The sequence below is a fragment of the Physella acuta genome, unplaced genomic scaffold (genome assembly GCF_028476545.2).
Source record: "Physella acuta isolate Inbredline_101_S28 unplaced genomic scaffold, ASM2847654v3 ptg001057l, whole genome shotgun sequence".
NCBI lineage: Eukaryota > Metazoa > Mollusca > Gastropoda > Physidae > Physella > Physella acuta.
Window position 1 is genome coordinate 133,626 of NW_026732574.1, and position 19,567 is coordinate 153,192.

Consider the following 19,567-nt stretch of genomic DNA (forward strand, 5'->3'; position numbering starts at 1 on the left):
TCACTTTTAAAATAAATGAACACCAAAACCGATTTAAAACATAGACTAAACCAAAACCACGTAAGCAAATACTTTTTTAAAATGGAACAAACGTTCTAAAGCATCAATTAAAAGCTTTTATAATACCAAGATTTTATACGTGCACTAAAAAACTATAATGACGTTTAAAAATATAAATAAAATCCCCATTATCTAAATATCTATACAGAAAAGTGAGGAGCGCTCAAAACTTTTTATTTTTAATCGACGTTTTCGACACCCACGCTTTTCATTTTAGATATTAGTTCCTTAAAAAATATATTTAGAGATTATCATATTGCGTTTTTTTTTCATTTTAAACTTATAAATAAAAAAAGTTATAAATAAGCTGGGTTTTCTTTTAATCTTTTATTTAATACTTATTAATTTTAATCAATTAGATTCGCATTGCATAGTTTACAACAAAGCACCGAAATGTGTTCAAAGCGACATAGCAGTAGAGCCATGTAAGGCAATCTGTAGTTTATTTTAGACAATAAATTAAGCATCTCAAAATGTTACATTTTACGACACTTTCTTTTGTCATCGGGTATTGAAGTATGTGTTCATTCTAAAAGAAATCGGTTCCTTAGAAGAAGTTCATATTTTGTTTTCAATTTTTAGCCAAAGATGATACTAGTGTGTGGTATCAAGCTATAAATAGAAGCGTGTAAACAGTTGATATTATGCATTTATATCAACTAGCTTCTATATAAGCGTAAAATTGAAAATTATAAAACGACTTACAAGAAATAATGCACCACTATATAAATAACTAGAAAAAGGGCAGGCATCGCTTATTAAAGGTGGGTAAAATTATTTTGAAAATTAATTATCGACCCAGACATTTCATTTACTAAAATATAGTTAAGTTTTGAATATTTGCATACGTTTTGTTTCTATGGTTATTTAACTAATTACATCAGAACAGCCCTGCCTTTACTTGCTCGCTAGCTCTAGGCCTAGGTAGTAACACAAAATAAACATTTGAGTATTTTATCCTGAAACCACATGAGTTAGCTAGGGAAGAATGCCTGCTTTAAACTGATACCAAATTTATATTTGTAATTCTATCTATTAATATGTTTTTTTGTTAACATTAAAGTTATATAAAAGCTCTTTATCGGGGTGAAAGGATAAGTTAAAATTGAATATTTCTTCAAAAAAATAATTATGAATAATAAATTATGTAACAAGGGTGGTTCTCCTGCATGTATTTACCAAAGCTAAATAAATTAAATTTTTCGAATTTGTTGGTATGCTATTTTTACAAAAAGCAGATTTAACTATCACTAATTATTCAGAAAAAAATAAGATGGCTAGCAAACAAAATTTGACAAGATCTTTAAAAAATGTAATAATATTCAATATCAACAGTTGATTTACATTTACCAAATTAATTAAGAATAATTTGTGAATCGTGTAACTAATTTCACATAATTAAATAGAATTCTATAGGCTTGCCAATACAAATAAATTTAGAGCAAGCGTAGTTTTCAAATTATTATGTTTTTAAGGAAAAACACATTTAAAAATGAAAAGAAGGTGTAGCCTACTAGATATATGTTTCAACTGAACCTGTTAATATTTTTAAAATGTGGTTGATTTGTAATATGGGAAAGAATATCATAATACCAACCTATATTGAAAATAATAAGAAATGGTAGACAGAAAAAGAAATTAGGGAACTCAATGAAGATACTCTAGACAAATTGTATTTAAAAATATCTTCCTTTTGGCTTTTGGTCTAAATCTACAGTCTGCACTTACATTTACTCTAACAGTTAGCTCAGTGCTTACCTTTATTTTATCGTTATGCCTAATCTTTACCCTAGCTGCAATAATAATATTTTCACTAAATTTATTTCATTTAGACTTTAGACTGTTAAATAATATTTCTTAAAACTGGAAGGGCTGAACTTACTATTCGTGTTTGTTGCTTAAACCTATCTTCATTCACTAGTGCAAAAATTAATGGCGAGTACATTATGGTGCGCAGCACCTAAAAGGCAGCGATCGTATTCGACCTAAGTTATCATGTAGACTATTCAATCCATTGTAGGTTGTAGATTGATTTAGAAAAATAATAATACAAATCTCAAAAGAACAAACAACACTAAAATAAAGTAAACAAGATGTCATGTATAAAATGATATTTTTGAGAAAAACTTAGTGAGAAAGAATATTTAAAATAATTTCAGGGTTTTAGTTGATTTTGTTTGTTTACTTTATAGTTCAAGTACACTGTAAAATACTCGTGAATGGTAGTTATTAACCATAGCTTACACTGTAACCTACCTACACTGGTTAATGTAATTTTCTTTCCTGGAACCACTCGAACCGTTACCTTTCCATAAACTCTCAATAACCTCATCACGTCACCGATCAGAGTTTCTTCCAGGAATATCTCAGGGGTCAGAGACTCCCCCCCCCCCCACCCCGAAAAACGGTTACTTCTCTTTGAGACGAACATATACTTTAACCAGTGTCCGCTGACGGTTCTAAAATCTGCAATAGGAAACAACACTAGGACCAGCTGTGATAGGTTGCAATGATTTTATCCTTTTAAAAATCTTCACTGTGGGATTCTATCTCCGAAATGTCAGGCACAAAACGGAACATTTAAGCCTCAATACATATCTATACAACAATATGGACATATTGTAGGGCTGGAAATCAAATTATATATTTTTGTATTGTCAGCAGTATCAAAAGCGAACTGCTTCAAAGAATCTCGCTCCATTCACTTAATTTATCGACTTGCCTTCATGTTATTGGCTAATATCCTGACGAAAATATCTGTATTTTCGAGCGATTGGTCAAGTAAACAAACGTGTATTCAGTGAGTTAATTCACTAGACTAGACCAGCTTATCCAAGACTTAATGCTTATAATATTATTCTCTTTTCATATAAAATGTCACCATTAATCTGTAGCTTATTTTAAGTATCCGATTATGAACAAACTTAATGGTGAGACCTTTATATCCATGAACCGTGTTTCATTGGTGCAACACTTTTTGTATTAGCACAGACTTAAAATAGATCCAATGTAGGCATAGTTTAGTTAGAAGATACGTTTCTTTGTCTTTAAAACAGTAATTTTTTACTTTCTCGTATATACGAAGTATAGAGAAAGTATTGTATTCGTGCACAAAAATAACATGAAATTTTGACAGTTTTAACCGTTTTACTCCTCAGTCCTTCATCACATCCGGAGTACAGAGGACTTATTTTAATCAGGCAAAAATTATAAATACAAATATATAAACATTTTGGCGTTTTATGCGTTATCGAGTCGTAAAAACTGGACTTTGCAATTATGTCCGTATGTCTATGTGTGTGTGTCTGTTTGTAAACACGAGAGTACCGTTAGATTTTATCAAAATCGTAGATCCTGATCAAATTTTCAGCGATTTCCGATAACTGGAAGTGGTACTTTTTCTACTTTGAATTTTTCAAAAGCCTATAACTTGAGTACTATTTCAGATAGATAAATGAAATTTCACATGTAAGTAAAAGATCTAATTCTCTACCTTCTTTCAAATTTTGAGTAATTTCCGTTGATTGAAAGTACTAATTTACGCTATTTCCGATTTCTCAAAAAAAAAAGAATGTAAATTTATAAAGTACTAATAATATACCGCACTATTTATTATGCACAATTTATTTGGCGTTCACAGGTGTGCTATTCTTTTTTCCATGAGATTTTATTCTATTTTAAAAAGTTTAATTTTTTAAAATGGATTAAAATTCATGTCTATATCCCGAGTTCCCATTCCCTGTTTTTTTTATTAAAGAATATTCGAGAAAGTTTAAGGGAGATCGCTTCCGGTTTATTTTAATGAAGTTTTGTTGGTGTAGGTGACAACAAATAATGTTCTTTCAATTTTTAGCACTTACAATATCTAATGAAAATACCTGTGTAAAATTCAACCCCTTAGTATGACGGTACATTGAAACCTTAGTAAACACATAGACAATGTGTGAAATTAAAGTATTTCAACCATTTTTGTTTTTAAATCAGCCTATATTTTCTATCATATGATACATCATTAATTAGAAATATCTCTATGACATGAGTTCAACACTTACGTTGACAACATCATAGTGATAACAATCGTACAAAAAGATGCTGAACCAAATCTACAACCCTACCATTAACCACATGAACATCACTATCACAGTCTACTTATACTCCTTCTATAAAATACCTAGGCAATGTATGTAATGTTCGGAATGGGTCGTCAAAATATGTAATACATTATTTTCCTTTCATATTTCATACATTTCTTTTTCATTCTATAGAATACCAAATAACAAACAGGCAGAGTGGAGAATTTCACACATAGTCTTAAAACGTCAGGTATTGTTTTCATTGCCCAGGTACTATATATAAGCCCAGAGAAGTTGGGTGGCTATTCTACCTTCCTAGACTTATATAAATAAACTTTCAAGTCAGTGCAAGTTTGGTCGAACTCAGACTGGTTAAAATCCTAACCTTGGCCTTATACTAAAATAAAACAAACAAAAAAGCTGAGAGTTTATAAAATTTATTTCACAAAAAAATTGAACCAAATGTCAAAAGAAAATTTAATTTTTAAAAAAGATTAAAAGGAACAGAACAAAACAGACTAAACCACTAATTGGACTACAACCTGAAAAGAGAACATATTAATGAGACGGGTAATAACGACAAAAACGTATTTAAAAAAGCTGGATTAAACAAATTGTAACAGTCTAGGAGTAGTCCACGTCAGGACAACTCACGATAATATCATATAGGTCCAACTGAACCAAGTCTTCCTCTCTCAATAACGTTATCCCTAAGGAGTGACAATCAGTCGACATTTAATGCTAATCATACTATAATTCTGGCTACACATAGTGACCTGGATGAGCCAAACGCTCCCCTGTGGATACAATAAACATCTCCATAGGAAGTGCTGGTCAACTACAATTAAAACAGTATTAAATAAAACAGTTACTAAAATTCAGGAGCATAACTCAACCTTATAGTCAGCAATGAACCATAACTTTGGGTCAAGTCTAAATAACCAAGCCAATCCCTGGAATAATTTAAATCCAGGAGACAACTAACAATAACCAATGCTGTGAAACATTCCCTCCACAGGAGGTTCACAAGCATGAGCCTTAATATTAGGAAAAATGCATAACATGAATAAAAAAATTGACTTTAAAATAAAGTCTTTCTACCACCACGTGGTCAGACACTACTTCCATTGTGGCTAAAAGTCTAAATGAACATGGTAGGGAGAAGTTAACCTATGACAAAAATACATATTTATATAAAAAAAAAAAATATATATATATAAAAGATTTTTAAAAAGCAACTATCATACTAGAATTCAAAAACGTAGAATCAAAATGTACAACTTTAGATGGACAGTAATAACTGTCGATGCCATGGATGGTCTCGGTTCTGACCTTTCTTATACCTCCCCTTCACACACACACACACACACACACACACACTCCTGCGCTCGAAAAGGAATTTGAAACTTGCGAACAATACGGACATACATACACTTTGCACACTACGCTTCAACAAATAGTTCCTGAACCACTGATAACAAACAATACGTCACGAAACATTGACCATAATTATACAAAATATACCCAGACTAGCAGTAGACAGCGACATAAACAAACAGCGGTGCCATAATTCTGGACTACTTAACGAAAAATTGCGAACAGTTTACGACCGTTAAATGAAACGGTACATTCGCGTTTTAATCTACATATAATAATAATAATAATCAGACGTACTTCAGCCACGCACATATAGAATGCAGGGTTTTGTAAATTGCATGTAACATATGTGTGTGTCTGTATCTGCACGTGTGTGTGTGTGTGTGTGTGTGCGTGTATACAATAAAAATAAAATAATAAACTTCTGGTTTCAACAACAGCTTCAGTACGACAGCATTGATTTGTCATTTTACTAAAATGATGATGCTGCCCGTCTCCGTAAAAGCGAAGTACATTTCAAAACCAAGCACTATTATTTACGCAAGGGAAGTAAATCATCTTTTGATATTATGAAAGGAAGAAAACATAAACTGTCCCAGTCATTTCCATGATATGATATTCTCGAGAAATGGTCCGGCAACTCTCTTATTTTTGTCTTGTTAGGCGGGTCATTTTTAGGGCAGTTACCAAAAATTATTAGTTTACTCTGAAAGGTTAACGCACCATACAGCTTCTTTGTAAAATTCCAAAGTTTGACAAGAAATTTAAATTCGACACTACCGGTGCCAGATGTGTAATCTACCTGCCACAAACTGCCATTGGTATGTAAAATGTAGTTGTGTTTGTCATTTTTAAAACTAATCAGCTGTTCAGCTGGTCCATCCAGATTGTCTAATCTGGTCCAAACTTTGGACAAAATCTCAAATTTATGAACGGCTATCTGCTCTACACCGTTCACAGATTCAGAGCAAAATAATAGAAGGAAATTTTCCAGAATCATTGCATGATTAACATCAACCATAGTTGAAGGGAAATCTGTAATTTTTTCTAAATTCGGTTTCCTCTTTTTTGGATTGACGTTATATAAAACTTTATCGTCTTTGTTTATGACGTAGATAAAATCACCATGTGACACCAATAACAAATCGTAACTTGGCATTTCCATCACCTCCTTCCAGCTGCTGCCACAGAAAACAAACATTCGATAATGTCCGTTTTGTTGAATGTTTTGTCTTCCCGTAGCATAAAGTTCACCGTCAAAACTGACCAGCTGAATATTCTGTTCTAAATATTTACATTTTTCAGCAATGAACACTTCTTCTTTGCATGCAGTTAGAAAATAAAACCACCCACCTCTTCTTACAAACACACCACCATTTATGTACTCACTACACGATCTGTGTATAGCCGCTGACGACCACTGACCGTGTCTAAACTCTTGGACATGATGTGACATGGCGTCCAGAATTAATTCTCGTGAATCTTTATTTTCTAAAAACAAATTCATCTTTAGCACGCGACATAAAGTAGCAGGACTTACAAGACACGTCCTCACTAGTTTCAGCAGCTCTGGGAGAACGCTTTTTCTAGAAGAATTTACACACTTCATCAAATCAGCTGATTGAGCAGTGAGTGATTCACCTTGCTCGCAATTTGTTTCAAAATCATCGCCATTTTGGTTAGGTTCGTAAACAGGGTTATCCACTCTTGGGTCAAACTCGTTCATATCTCCACTGGGGATAACATTTTTAAATGTCAAATGATTATTTCTGATTGAAAAATCAGGATTATCGTTCAAACATTTGTTAATGTTTATCCGACTTGTAGGTACATAATGTATCCAATTAATCACGGATTCCAGAACTAAATCTTCTTTGACGACGACAAGATCTTGGCTTTTAATAAAATTCTGAAATTCCGCGAAAGAAAGTTCTAGAAAAGTTTTTGAACATCTAATATGTTCAAAGTTCTTTAACATAAAATTACGGAGATGATCGAGAACTTTTTCTGAACACAAAAGTTCTGCATGGAAATATATGTTTTCCCAGGTGTCCAATGAACATGTTTCAATAGCAAACTCCTCACAAAATTTCACCAGAAAGTTTACCTGAAGCATATGAGCTGTCCGCCAAACTTCGATAAAGTTATCTGGAGTTATAAGACTTGTTCCAGTGTATATGGAGTTCAAAATTAACCGAAACACTTCACATGAAACGTCATCAAGAACCATGAACTTTTCATTAGCCTCCTTCATACCAGATCTGAACAGCGCCTTGAAAAAATCTGAACACGCCGCTAGGATGAGACGATGACATTTGATGGTATCATTCTGAACTTTCACAGCGAAGTCAAATAAAATGTTTTCATCCCACACATTCTCAAGACCCTTGACGATCTGGACACAAAATTCTTGTCTATTCATTGTAGTCTGTAACAATCTGTAAGATATTTCATAAACAACGCGTTGAATTAAGTTTGTAGAAATGATCATTATATACACTGATAAAATATGAAATTTGACTGTTTTTATATGCATGTTGATATATATTTTGTTATATTTATAAAGCAAAAATGCAGCTAAAATGAGATTGTAATTTGTTTTTCCAACACATTTTGGCGCCCTCTAAGGTCGGCGCCCGGGGACATATGTACCCCCCTGCCCCCCCCCCCCTCCCCTTCGCTACGCCTCTGCAAACTACAGACTGTCAGCTGTGGTTGACTCAAACATGGATCACCACTGCTCAATATACATATATGGCCTAACAGTCTCTCGTAAATACGCCAATTTTACGAAATTAATTCAAGCTTCCCTAATTTAATCCAAGCTTCCATAAAACATAATTTCCTCTTTGAGCTCAGAAAAAAAATTGTTTTTAAATCTGCAGTTATAGATTTTCGTTACCTAAAAGTAACATTGAGTTTATCTATTCACGTTACCTCAGGGTAACATTCAGTTTATCTATTCACGTTACCTCAGGGTAACATTCAGTTTATCTATTCACGTTTCCTCAGGGTAACATTCAGTTTATCTATTCACGTTACCTCAGGGTAACATTCAGTTTATCTATTCACGTTTCCTCAGGGTAACATTCAGTTTATCTATTCACGTTACCTAAGGGTAACAACATTGAGTTTAACAGACGAAACACATTTTTTTAGAATCTGCTATTCACAAAAAGATCAAATTTGAAGACACCACAGTTAAACGTTAAATTAAATCACAAATAAAAAACATACATGTACCACTTTATACAAACAGAAGCATTTTACAAATGCATTTTAATTTTAATTTGAAGAAAAGCTTCCAAAATAGTTAGAGTCGTACCAGAGTATCTTTAAAGTTTTAACCTAAAATAGAATAGAAATAGTTTACACACGATCAAATTATTTTAAAATAAATTTAATAACATAAGTAGCAACATAAATGTGCAGTTTTTCTTCCCTTTCTATTTTCATTATAAATTCTTTGTCTTATCTGCTGTAATCAGATGTATTGATCATTATTTATACTTACACCCTTTATTTACGTAATTAAGTTCTGAATGAAATTTTTTCTTAAGCAATGTGTTATCATATTGCTTTCGGCACATTTCAAGCATATATCGAAGGAAATTTCGTTTCATAAATTTTTAATGGCCCAAACATATATTGGTACTTATAAGTACCGTCAGGAATGTAGGACATTTTTTCCAAAAAAAATTTTTTTTACAAAACAGGAAAAAACGATACCATTTAGTAACTAATAACATGGCAATGATTATAAAAATAATTTTTGTAATTTTCACACATAAATACAGCACAAAAGTGTATTTTGAGTACGATTTTTACTGGATTTTCTATCGTAACATATCTTAGACCTCAAAGACAGCAGAAGTTGCCGACATGTCATGCTCCCTCATTCTTATCTGTGGTCTTTTTGGTGTAGCAACGGTTGCCGGACTAAACATGCTTTTTCTGAAAGCTTCCAACAGCTATTACAATGAGCCGCATGAACAAACAAAAGCCTAGTCATTCAGCACACAACTAGGGCCTACTAGTAATACTAGTCATAACATTATAGTAGGCTACAATTATACAAGTCTACACTACAGTGTAAAGTTCATAAATAGAAGTGAGCTCAATATGTTTAGGATAGTCGTAGTGGCCTACTGTTGTCTGTTTGTTGATTAAAATGTACCATATAGATCTATACTATATGCAGAAATATGGGCTTTTACTAGTCTACATGTATACAGTACGTAAATGCTAGTTATTGTAGGCAAGACAGTTTATTGCAGTAAATATAACTAACAAATTAAATATTACTACTAGAACTAGGCTTTGGTATACAAATGAAGTATACTAAACCTAGTAAATGAGCCTGCAACTGCTACCTTTATTATTGTTATTCTTTTACTACTAGAAATCAACATATAATTACAATATTTCTATGGTAAAACATATGCTAACCTTCTTATAAATGTGTAAATATCATTTTTTGAGTACATTTCGATAATTAATTTTCAAAATAATATTTATGTCATTTTCTAAAAATCCTAAAAAATGACCGTGTGCCCTGACGGTACTTATAAGTCCACTTGTAAACATCGATCTATTACATAGACAATTTGATAAAAATTGTAAAACTAGAAGCTAAACGCGTTTGCCTGACTGTTGAAGGTGCCAATAAAAAATATTTGGGGATGAAAACTTGAAAAATAAGGTAAAACAAAGGAAAATCAGGAAAAAATGTGAGAACTGTACAGAACAATTGTGAACTACCGTTACAGCAAGACATTTAAAATGGCGCCACACCAGAAATTTTCTAAAACCATCGATACCTCCAACTACCGGCGACTCAGGGGAGATAATACTATTAATTACCTCAAACAAAATTAAAATTCGTATTAAATTAAAAATAATACAGGCATCTAATTAAAGTGGTACTTATAAGTACCGTCAGTAGATAAAGGGTTAAAATTAATAAATAATGATTCGATTAATAAGTAACTTATGACAGACCAGAAATAACACAATTGTGAAGTATTTCACCTCGCTTTTGATTCTTATTAATTCTCTGTTGCAGCTGTAATAGTATAGCTAGATAATTATGTATACCTTATTATTCATACTTAATCAAATTAACCATTTCTGTTAATTTAGTATCTCAAGACAATCTTGTCAAAACTTGAACAATCTACTTTCTCAATTTAGAGAGCGATAATCTACACTTTACATTTTAAACAAAAAAACTTATTTTCTATAATTAAAGCAAGATAATTTACACTTTTCAAGCAAGACAGCCTACTTTCATGAATCAAAGACAGATAATCTATACTTTTCATTTCAAGCAAGACAGCCTAAAATTTATATTCCCATTTTTAGCTAGTAAACAAATCTCAGCGATTATGTTCTGTAATAGAAGGTATCGGAAATATCAAGCGGACACTGTGTTTAACTTAAGAACAGATAATTTAGTGCCTCTGATAAATATAATAGGCAAACTATATTTCCCATGGACATCATGTATAAAATCGTGTTTTGACGATTTTTCCATTATAGCGGTCGTAAAAATCCAAACTTTTTATTAGCAAAAATTTCAGAAATTTTATTTTTAAAGAATCAATGTTATAAAAGTTTCATATGTAGTGAACTTGAATATATAATTTTTTTGCGTTTATGGCAAGATTTAATTTTATTTTCATTAAGTCTAAACTATAACCTGAAGCTTCACTTTCGTAAGAGACGAACATGGATTGACAGTGTAGAAATTTGTAATCAATCTTCTGAAAACGCCACTATGTAGTAATTTGTACTCAAAACAGCCGATAAAAGTTTTTAAATACAATTATTCTTTTTTAAACCACATGCACTAATTTATGCTAAGTTTATTTACAATTTCAGTGATTAAAAAACTCGTATACTACAGACATCAAATACATACAATCTTTATAAGTGCCGACAGAAATGTCACCATTAAATTTTTATAACCAAATTGCTATTATTAACACCGCAAACCATCTTAAAAATCTCTTTTATCTATGATGTTCATTGAGATACAGCAGCACTGGGTATAGTTCTAGATTCTACAATAAATATTTAACTGTTATTTTGCTTCCAGAGCTATTAAATAGAAAATGGGCAAAGGTTTACTAAATGGTTATTGTAAACACAAAAATGGCATCAAAATACAATGAAAGCTTTTCTGCTAGAGCCCACAACTCTTACCACAATAATAACATTTTCGTTGGGATATTTTATATAAAAATAACGTCTTTAATCTGTCATATTGTAATCAGATTCTCAGAATTCTTAAGGTCGGAAGTAAACAATGTTGTTTTTAGATCTAGATCTACATACGGGTGTCTTCGGTGCGAAAGAAGTTTTTTTTTTTTTAAAAATAGATATTATTTTTAGTGCGTAAATTGAACTGGAATGTATTTTTTTTAATTTATATCAATCACCATCATCTTCATTACGTGCCCATCGCCGATGAAGGGTTATAGTCCGCTAACCAAATGTTGCCCATCTTTGTGGTTTAAGCCTCAAGGTCCCGTCTCCAGGTGTAGCCCATCTTTGTGGTTTAAGCTTCAAGGTCCCGTCTCCAGATGTAGCCCATCTTTGTGGTTTAAGCTTCAAGGTCCCGTCTCCAGGTGTAGCCCATCTTTGTGGTTTAAGCTTCAAGGTCCCGTCTCCAGGTGTAGCCCATCTTTGTGGTTTAAGCTTCAAGGTCCCGTCTCCAGATGTAGCCCATCTTTGTGGTTTAAGCTTCAAGGTCCCGTCTCCAGATGTAGCCCATCTTTGTGGTTTAAGCTTCAAGGTCCCTTCTCTAGGTGTAGCCCATCTTTGTGGTTTAAGCTTCAAGGTCCCTTCTCCAGATGTAGCCCATCTTTGTGGTTTAAGCTTCAAGGTCCCGTCTCCAGGTGTTTTTTTTTATGCCAACCTCTTTTGCGCTTTCCTCACTGCCTACCTGATAATGTGGGTTGGCGGTCTGCGCCATGTGTGTCCTATCCAACCCCATATTTTCTTTTTCTTCATCAGTGGCAAGTTTTTTTTTATTGTAGTTAAACTTTGTTGATAGTGTCGGACCAGAGGCTATTAGTAAAAGATCTCGCTCTGTCGTGTTTTAAGGAGGGGGGGGGGGGGCATAAGTCTAGTGTTTAGCCGAGAAATTAGGAAGTGCCGGATCTAGAGAAGACCTAGTAACAATGTTTCATCCAGACTTTCTCCGGGTGGACGACACTTTAAATTTTCCTGGGGGGGGGGGGGGGGGGGCAGACTAAGATTTCGTGGGCATAAATGGGCAATATTGTTGCCGTACTTAAAAGTTGATTTCAAGGGTTCAAAAGTCTGTCAACGAACCGATGGATGGAAAGCGAATTCTATGGCCTGGCCTGATTCAAAGTTCCTATACATAATTTAGCATTCACGTATGCCTAGCTATTCTGTTAACCTTTATCCTTGTCTTTATCCTTAGTTTCCTTAACATGAGCCGGGTACTCATCAGCATTGGGTGACTGTAAGATGTCCTATGGACTCAAGCCCGTAAATCGAACTTGAGAAATTCGGGTTAGCAATCTAGCGTTCTACCATCCTATCGTCGTTTGTATATTTTGAGTACATATATATATATATATATATATATATATATATATATATATATATATATATATATATATATATATATATATATAAAATTATATACGGGACTTTGTGGTCTAGAGATAGAGCGCTAAACTTTGAGTTCGAAACATGGTTCGAGTAAGTTGAACGTCCCATAGTCCACCCAGCTCTGAAGGGAAAGTAAAGGTGGCTCGGCGTAGTGCTGACTATATTATCTCTTCATATGCCGAAGTCAAGCAACATATGAACTCTACTTCATCTGTTAAATGCATAGTTAGATTTAAAGAGGAATACTTTGTTTAATATCTATTTTAATTTATACACTAAGGGCTATAAAATCTGCAATAGGACAAAACACGAGGACCAGCTGTGATATGTTGCAATGATTTTATCCTTTAGAAATCTTCACTGTGGAATTCTTTCTCCAAAATGTCAGACACGAAACGGAACATTAAAGCCTCAATAGGCCTACATACCTATACAACAATATGGACATATTGTAGGGGGTGGAAATCAAATTATATATTTTTGTATTGTCATCAGTATCAAAAGCGACGAAAATATCTGTAGTTTCGAGCGATTGATCAAGTAAACAAAAGTGTATTCAGTGAGTTAATTCACTAGACTAGACCAGCTTATCCAAGACGTAAGGCTTATAATATTATTCTCTTTTTATATAAAATGTCACCATTAATCTGTAGCTTATTTTAAGTATCCGATTATCAACTAACTTAATGGTGAGAGCTTTAAAAATGTGTTTTATATCGATGAACCGTTTTTCATTGGTGCAACACTTTTTGTATAAGCACAGACTTTAAACAGATAAATGTAGGCATAGTTTAGTTAGAAGATACATTTCTTTGTCTTTAAAACAGTAGTTTTTAATGAAGTTTTGTTGGTGTAGGTGAAAACAAATAATGTTCTTTCAATTTTTAGCACTTACAATATCCAATGAAAATACCTGTGTAAAATTTAACCCCTTAGTATGACAGTACTTTGAAACTTTAGTAAAAACATAGACAATGTGTGAAATTAATGTATTTCAACCATTTTTGTTTTTAAATTAGCCTTTATTTTCTATCATATGATATATCATTAATTAGAAATATCTCTATGCCATGAGTTCAACACTTACGTTGACAACATCATAGTGATAACAATCTTAAAAAAGATGTTTAACCAAATCTACAACCCACCGTTAGACCACACAATCACTATCACAGTCTACTTATACTCCTTCTATAAAATAACTAGGCAATGTATGTAATGCCCGGAATGGGTCGTCAAATTATGTAATACATCATTTTCCTTTCATATTTCATACGTTTCTTTGTCGTTCTATAGAATACCATATAACAAACAGGCAGAGTGGAGAATTTCACACATTGCCTTCAAAGGTTAGCGGTTGTATTCATTGCCCAGGTACTATATATAAGCCCAGAGAAGTTGGGTGGCTATTCTACCATCCTAGACTTATATAAATAAACTTTCAGGTCAGTGCAAGTTTGGTCGAACTCAGACTGGTTAAAATCCTAACCTTGGCCTTATACTAAAATAATACAAACAAAAAAGCTAAGAGGCTATAAAATTTATTTCACAAAAAAATTGAACCAAATGTCGAAAGAAAATTTAATTTAAAAAAACAAATACTAAATAGAGAGAACAAAACAGACTAAACACCAAATTGAACTACAACCTGAAAAGAGAACAGACAAATGAGACGTGTAATAACGACAAAAAGGTATACACACAGCAGGATTAAATAAATTGTAACTGTCTAGGAGTAGTCCACGTCAGGACAACTCACGATAATATCATATTAGTCCACTGAACCAAGTCTTCCTCTCTCAATAAAGTTATCCCTAAGGAGTGACAATCAGTCGACATTCAATGCCAACCATACTATAATTCTGACTACACATAGTGACCTGGATGAGCCAAACACTCCCCTGTGGATACAATAAACATCTCCCTAGGAAGTGATGCTCAACTACAATGGCATTAAAACAGTATTAAATAAAACAGTTACTTAAATTCAGGAGCATAACTCAACCCTATAGTCAGCAGTGAACCATAACTTTGGGTCAAGTCTAAATAACCAAGCCTATCCCTGGAATAATTTAAATCCAGGAGACAACTAGCAATAACCAATGCTGTGAAACATTCCCTCCACAGGAGGTTCACAAGCATGAGCCTTAATATTAGGAAAAATGCATAACATGAATAAAAAAAATTGACTTTAAAATAAAGTCTTTCTGCCACCACGTGGTCAGACACTACTTCCATTGTGGCTAAAAGTCTAAATGAACATGGTAGGGAGAAGTTAACCTATGACAAAAATACATATTTATATAAATATATATATATATATAAAACATTTAAAAAAGCAACTATCATACTAGAATTCAAAAACATGGAATCAAAATGTACAACTTTAGATGGACAGTAATAACTGTCGATGCCATGGATGGTCTAGTTCTGACACGACAGAAAACCTTCCTCGGCGCCATAATTCTGGACTACTTAACGAAAATTTTCGAACAGTTTACGACAGCTAAATGAAACGGTACATTCGCCTTTTAACCTACAGATAATAATAATCAGACGCACTCCAGACACGCACATATAGAATGCAGTGTTTTGTATATTGCATGTAACAAGTGTTTGTGTGGGTGTCTGTGTGCGTGTGTTTGCGCGCGCATGTATATAATTAAAATAAAATTTTAAAATTCTGGTTTCTACAACCACTTCAGTACGATATTATTTGTCGTTTTACTAAAATGATGGAAATATTTGAGACTGTCATTCGCCGCAAGAACTACGAACATTTAAAAAACAAAGAAATAAGCGAGGGAGATAAATCATTCTTTGATATTGTGATGGGAACAAAACATAAACTGTCCCAGTCATTTCCCTGATAAGATATTCTTGAAAAATGGTCCGGGAATTCTCTTATTTTTGTCTTGTTAGGCGGGTCGTTGTCAGGGTTGTTACCTAAAATTATCAACTTACTCTTAAAGGTTAAGGCGCCTTTCAGCATCTTTGTAAAATTCCAAAGTTTGGCAAGAAATTTAAATTCAATGTTTCCAGTGTGTGATGAGTGAAGTATCAACCATAAACTGCCATTTGTCTGTAAAATGTAGTCGTGCTTGTCATTTTTAAAACTAATCAGCTGTTCAGCTGGTCCATCAAGATTGTCTAATCTGTTCCAAACTTTGGACAAAATCTCAAATTTATAAACGGCCGTTTTCTCGATACCGTTGACAGATTCTGAACAAAATAATAGAAGGAAATTTTTCAGAACCATTACATGTTTCACATTAACATCATTTGAAGGAAAATGTGTAATTTGTCCTAATTTCGGTTCCTTCCCTTTTGGATTGATGTTATATATAACTTGATTGTCTTTGTTTATGACGTAAATGAAGTCCCTGTGTGACACTAACAACATATTGTTACTTGGCACTTCCGTCACTTTTTTCCAGTTGTTGTTACAGAACACAAACATTCGACAAGGTCCGTTTGGTTGGTTCTGTTGTCTTCCCGTAGCATAAAGGTCACCGTCAAAAGTGACCAGCTGAATATTCTCATCTAAATAATTACATTTTAAAACATTGAACACTTCTTCTTTGCATGCAGTTAGAAACCTAAAGTACCCACCTCTTCCTGCAAACACACCACCATTTATGTACTCACTACAAGATCTGTGTATAGCCGCTGACAACCACTGACCGTGTCTAAAATCTTGGACATGATGTGACATAGCGTCGAGAATTAATTCTCGTGAATCTTTATTTTCTAAAAACAAATTCATCTTTAGCACGCGAAATAAAGTAGCATGACTTACAAGACATATCTTTACTTGAATTAACAGTTCTATAAGTTTATCTTTTCTAGAATGCTTTACAATTTCTACAGAATCCATTGATTGATTAGCGCGTACTTCAGTTACTGCTTGTCTTGCCGTTTGTAACCAATTATCATGATTTATATTATTATCATTTTTTGCTTTAAAGGTGTTTTCTTCATTTTTATTGTGGAAATCAGTTTCATTTCCCAAATCCTTATTGCTATTTGTCATAATTTTTTTACCACTTAAATGCTCGCGTGGCGGCATTTCATCAACATATTCGACCCATCTTATCACAGCTTCAAGAACTACATCTTCGTTGCTGACAAACAGATCCTCATTTTCTATCAATTCCTGAACTTCTTGAAAGGACATCTGAAGATACGTTGTTGACTGTTGAATTTGTTCAAAGTTTTTCAACATGAATGTGTGGATTTTATCGAGAACTTTTACTGAACCCAAAAGTTTTGCGTGTAGATAATAGTTTTCCCAGGTGTCCAATGAACATGTTTTAATAGCAAACTCCTCACAAAATGTTACCAGAAAGTTTATCTGCAGCATATGTGCTGCTCGCCACACTTCATTAAAATTGTCTACAGTTATCAGATTTGTTCCTGTATAAATAGTATTGATGATTAAGCGGAAAACTTCACATGAAACATCTTTTAGCACAACACAGTTTTCTGTGACTTCTTTCATACCAGATCTGAACAGCGCCTTGAAAAAATCTGAACACGCCGCTAGGATGAGACGATGACATTGGATGGTTTCATCCTGAACTTTCACAGCGAAGTCAAATAAAATGTTTTCATTCCACACATTTTCTAGACCCTTAACGATCTGGTCACAAAACGTTTGTCTGTTCATTTTGTATCAAATCTGTAAGGTTTTTTTTTTTAAATTTAAGTTTATAAGATTAATTAGTACAAACAAAAATAGTGCGTCAAATAAATAATAATAATAATAATAATAAATAATAAAAAGATTCTTTTAATGGCATAAGTCAGATCTTTAGCTCATTCAAGACAATGTTCTCTTTTAGCTTGAGACCGCATATCTAATTTTTCAGGTACATAAAAGCACACATTCTAGCTATTCATTTTATTTTATTTTGAATAATGAATTATTTAATTTCTAAAAACAGTTTTTGTTGCTAGGTTAGTTGTAATTATAAAGTCGTGTAAACAATTAGCAACACAGTGATGACTTTCTTTGATTCAATGTATCGTAAGCATCAAGAGTGAATAGTTGTGTACTCCGTCCCTTTTACTTCAGAGCATCTCATATAATAATGTGTAGATTCTAATTATTATTTCAGTTATCGTATAACTAGATATAGATCTAGATACATTGTTTCACTGTTGTTGACACCCCAAGCTATTCAATAGTAAATGAATAAAGTTTTTTTATATATATATTTGTTGTAAATATAGAGCACTATAGCCAGACGGGAGTCGATTATTTGAAAGTTTATCTAGGGTCTAAACCTTACCACTATTTATATTGATGTTCTTGCGGAATTTTAAAATATACCTTCTTTTTTACCTGTCAAATGGTAATGAGTATCTTAAAACCATTAAAGCCGGAAGTAAAGAAATGTTTTTTATATTGGTTTACATCTAGATCTACGTGCGTTTCGGTGCGACAAAAACGTTCAAATCTGTAAATTTTTAAATGCGTAACTTAAAAAAAAAAATATTTAGTTACAGAAAAATATAAGTGGAGGGAATTCGTGTTTCGTCGCATTTCTTGTACAAGTTGTTTACGATAGAGTAACTTGAATTGGTCTTAAATTGGATTTGATGACCATACACTAATATAAATTGCTGTGAGATATTTTGTCTGAGATTATTTGTCCATGATATCATTTGTCCTGATATGTTTTTCCTCATATCTTTTGTCCGTGAGATCATTTGTCCTGAGATCATTTGTCCTGAGATAATTTGTCCGTAAGATATTTTGTCTGCGATATTTTGTCTATGATCATTTATCCTGTAACCATATTGATTGTTATCACCGTATTAGTATGCGAATGTTATATAATGAAAGTTACCGCTAAGCCAGCCTACCTCCCCCCCCCCCCACCCTGCAAGCGTCCACAAAGCTTTACTTTACTATGACACCCTCCTCCTACCCCGCATGGACGTCAGAAAATGGATATCACAGAGGCGTTACGAGCGGGGGGTGGGGGCCGACCGTACCAGGTGACACCATATAGGGAGGTGTCACAAAGGCAAAAGTTAGCAAAATATATACAGAAACAAATTATTATTCCGGTTAAATAAATGATTAATTAGAATTAAATAAACTTTTAGGAGTAATGTTGACAAGTCCCGACAAGGGTGGGGGGAACGACGACACCATGACGTAAACCTGCTACATTAAGCTGTAGAACCTACTATAGATAAACATCGTTAGTATCATCTGAGCATAGTTTAAAGCTATCACCAGTGAGGGGGGGGGGGGCTACATCAACTAAACGTTTCAAAATTTGCCAGAGAAAAAAGGTTTCATTAAAAAATCATAATGACTTTATATTCAATCCACGTCTGGGGTGAGGGGGGTGACACCACTAGCTGCTGCACCGGGTGACACCCGACCTTTC

At 33.4% G+C, this 19,567-nt stretch overlaps 2 protein-coding genes across 2 annotated transcripts; both read right to left on the minus strand.

Moving 5' to 3' along the window:
• Positions 1-4,757: 4,757 nt before the first annotated feature.
• On the minus strand, positions 4,758-7,932 carry LOC131955145 (uncharacterized). The gene is made up of 3 exons (XM_059319135.1): positions 6,313-7,932; positions 5,119-5,170; positions 4,758-4,843 (listed from the first exon to the last, which is right to left on the minus strand). Exons 1-3 carry the CDS (start codon positions 7,930-7,932, stop codon positions 4,758-4,760), a joined length of 1,758 nt encoding a protein of 585 aa, XP_059175118.1.
• Positions 7,933-14,959: 7,027 nt separating this feature from the next.
• Positions 14,960-17,829, minus strand: LOC131955146 (kelch repeat and BTB domain-containing protein 3). The gene is made up of 2 exons (XM_059319136.1): positions 16,960-17,829; positions 14,960-15,061 (listed from the first exon to the last, which is right to left on the minus strand). Exons 1-2 carry the CDS (start codon positions 17,827-17,829, stop codon positions 14,975-14,977), a joined length of 957 nt encoding a protein of 318 aa, XP_059175119.1. The 3' UTR covers positions 14,960-14,974.
• Between the last annotated feature and the right edge of the window lie 1,738 nt (positions 17,830-19,567).

Excerpts from the sequence above, each read along its gene's own strand:
- LOC131955145 (XM_059319135.1), bottom strand. The coding sequence starts at position 7,932 with ATGAATAGACAAGAATTTTGTGTCCAGATCGTCAAGGGTCTTGAGAAT. Across the intron at positions 5,171-6,312 it reads CCAATGGCAGTTTGTGGCAG|GCTCATGCTTGTGAACCTCC; the intron begins GTAGATTACACA and ends CCTAATATTAAG. Across the intron at positions 4,844-5,118 it reads GTTTCACAGCATTGGTTATT|GGATAACGTTATTGAGAGAG; the intron begins GTTAGTTGTCTC and ends GTCACTCCTTAG.
- LOC131955146 (XM_059319136.1), bottom strand. The coding sequence starts at position 17,829 with ATGAACAGACAAACGTTTTGTGACCAGATCGTTAAGGGTCTAGAAAAT. Across the intron at positions 15,062-16,959 it reads TTCAAGTAAAGATATGTCTT|GGGAGTGTTTGGCTCATCCA; the intron begins GTAAGTCATGCT and ends TTGTATCCACAG.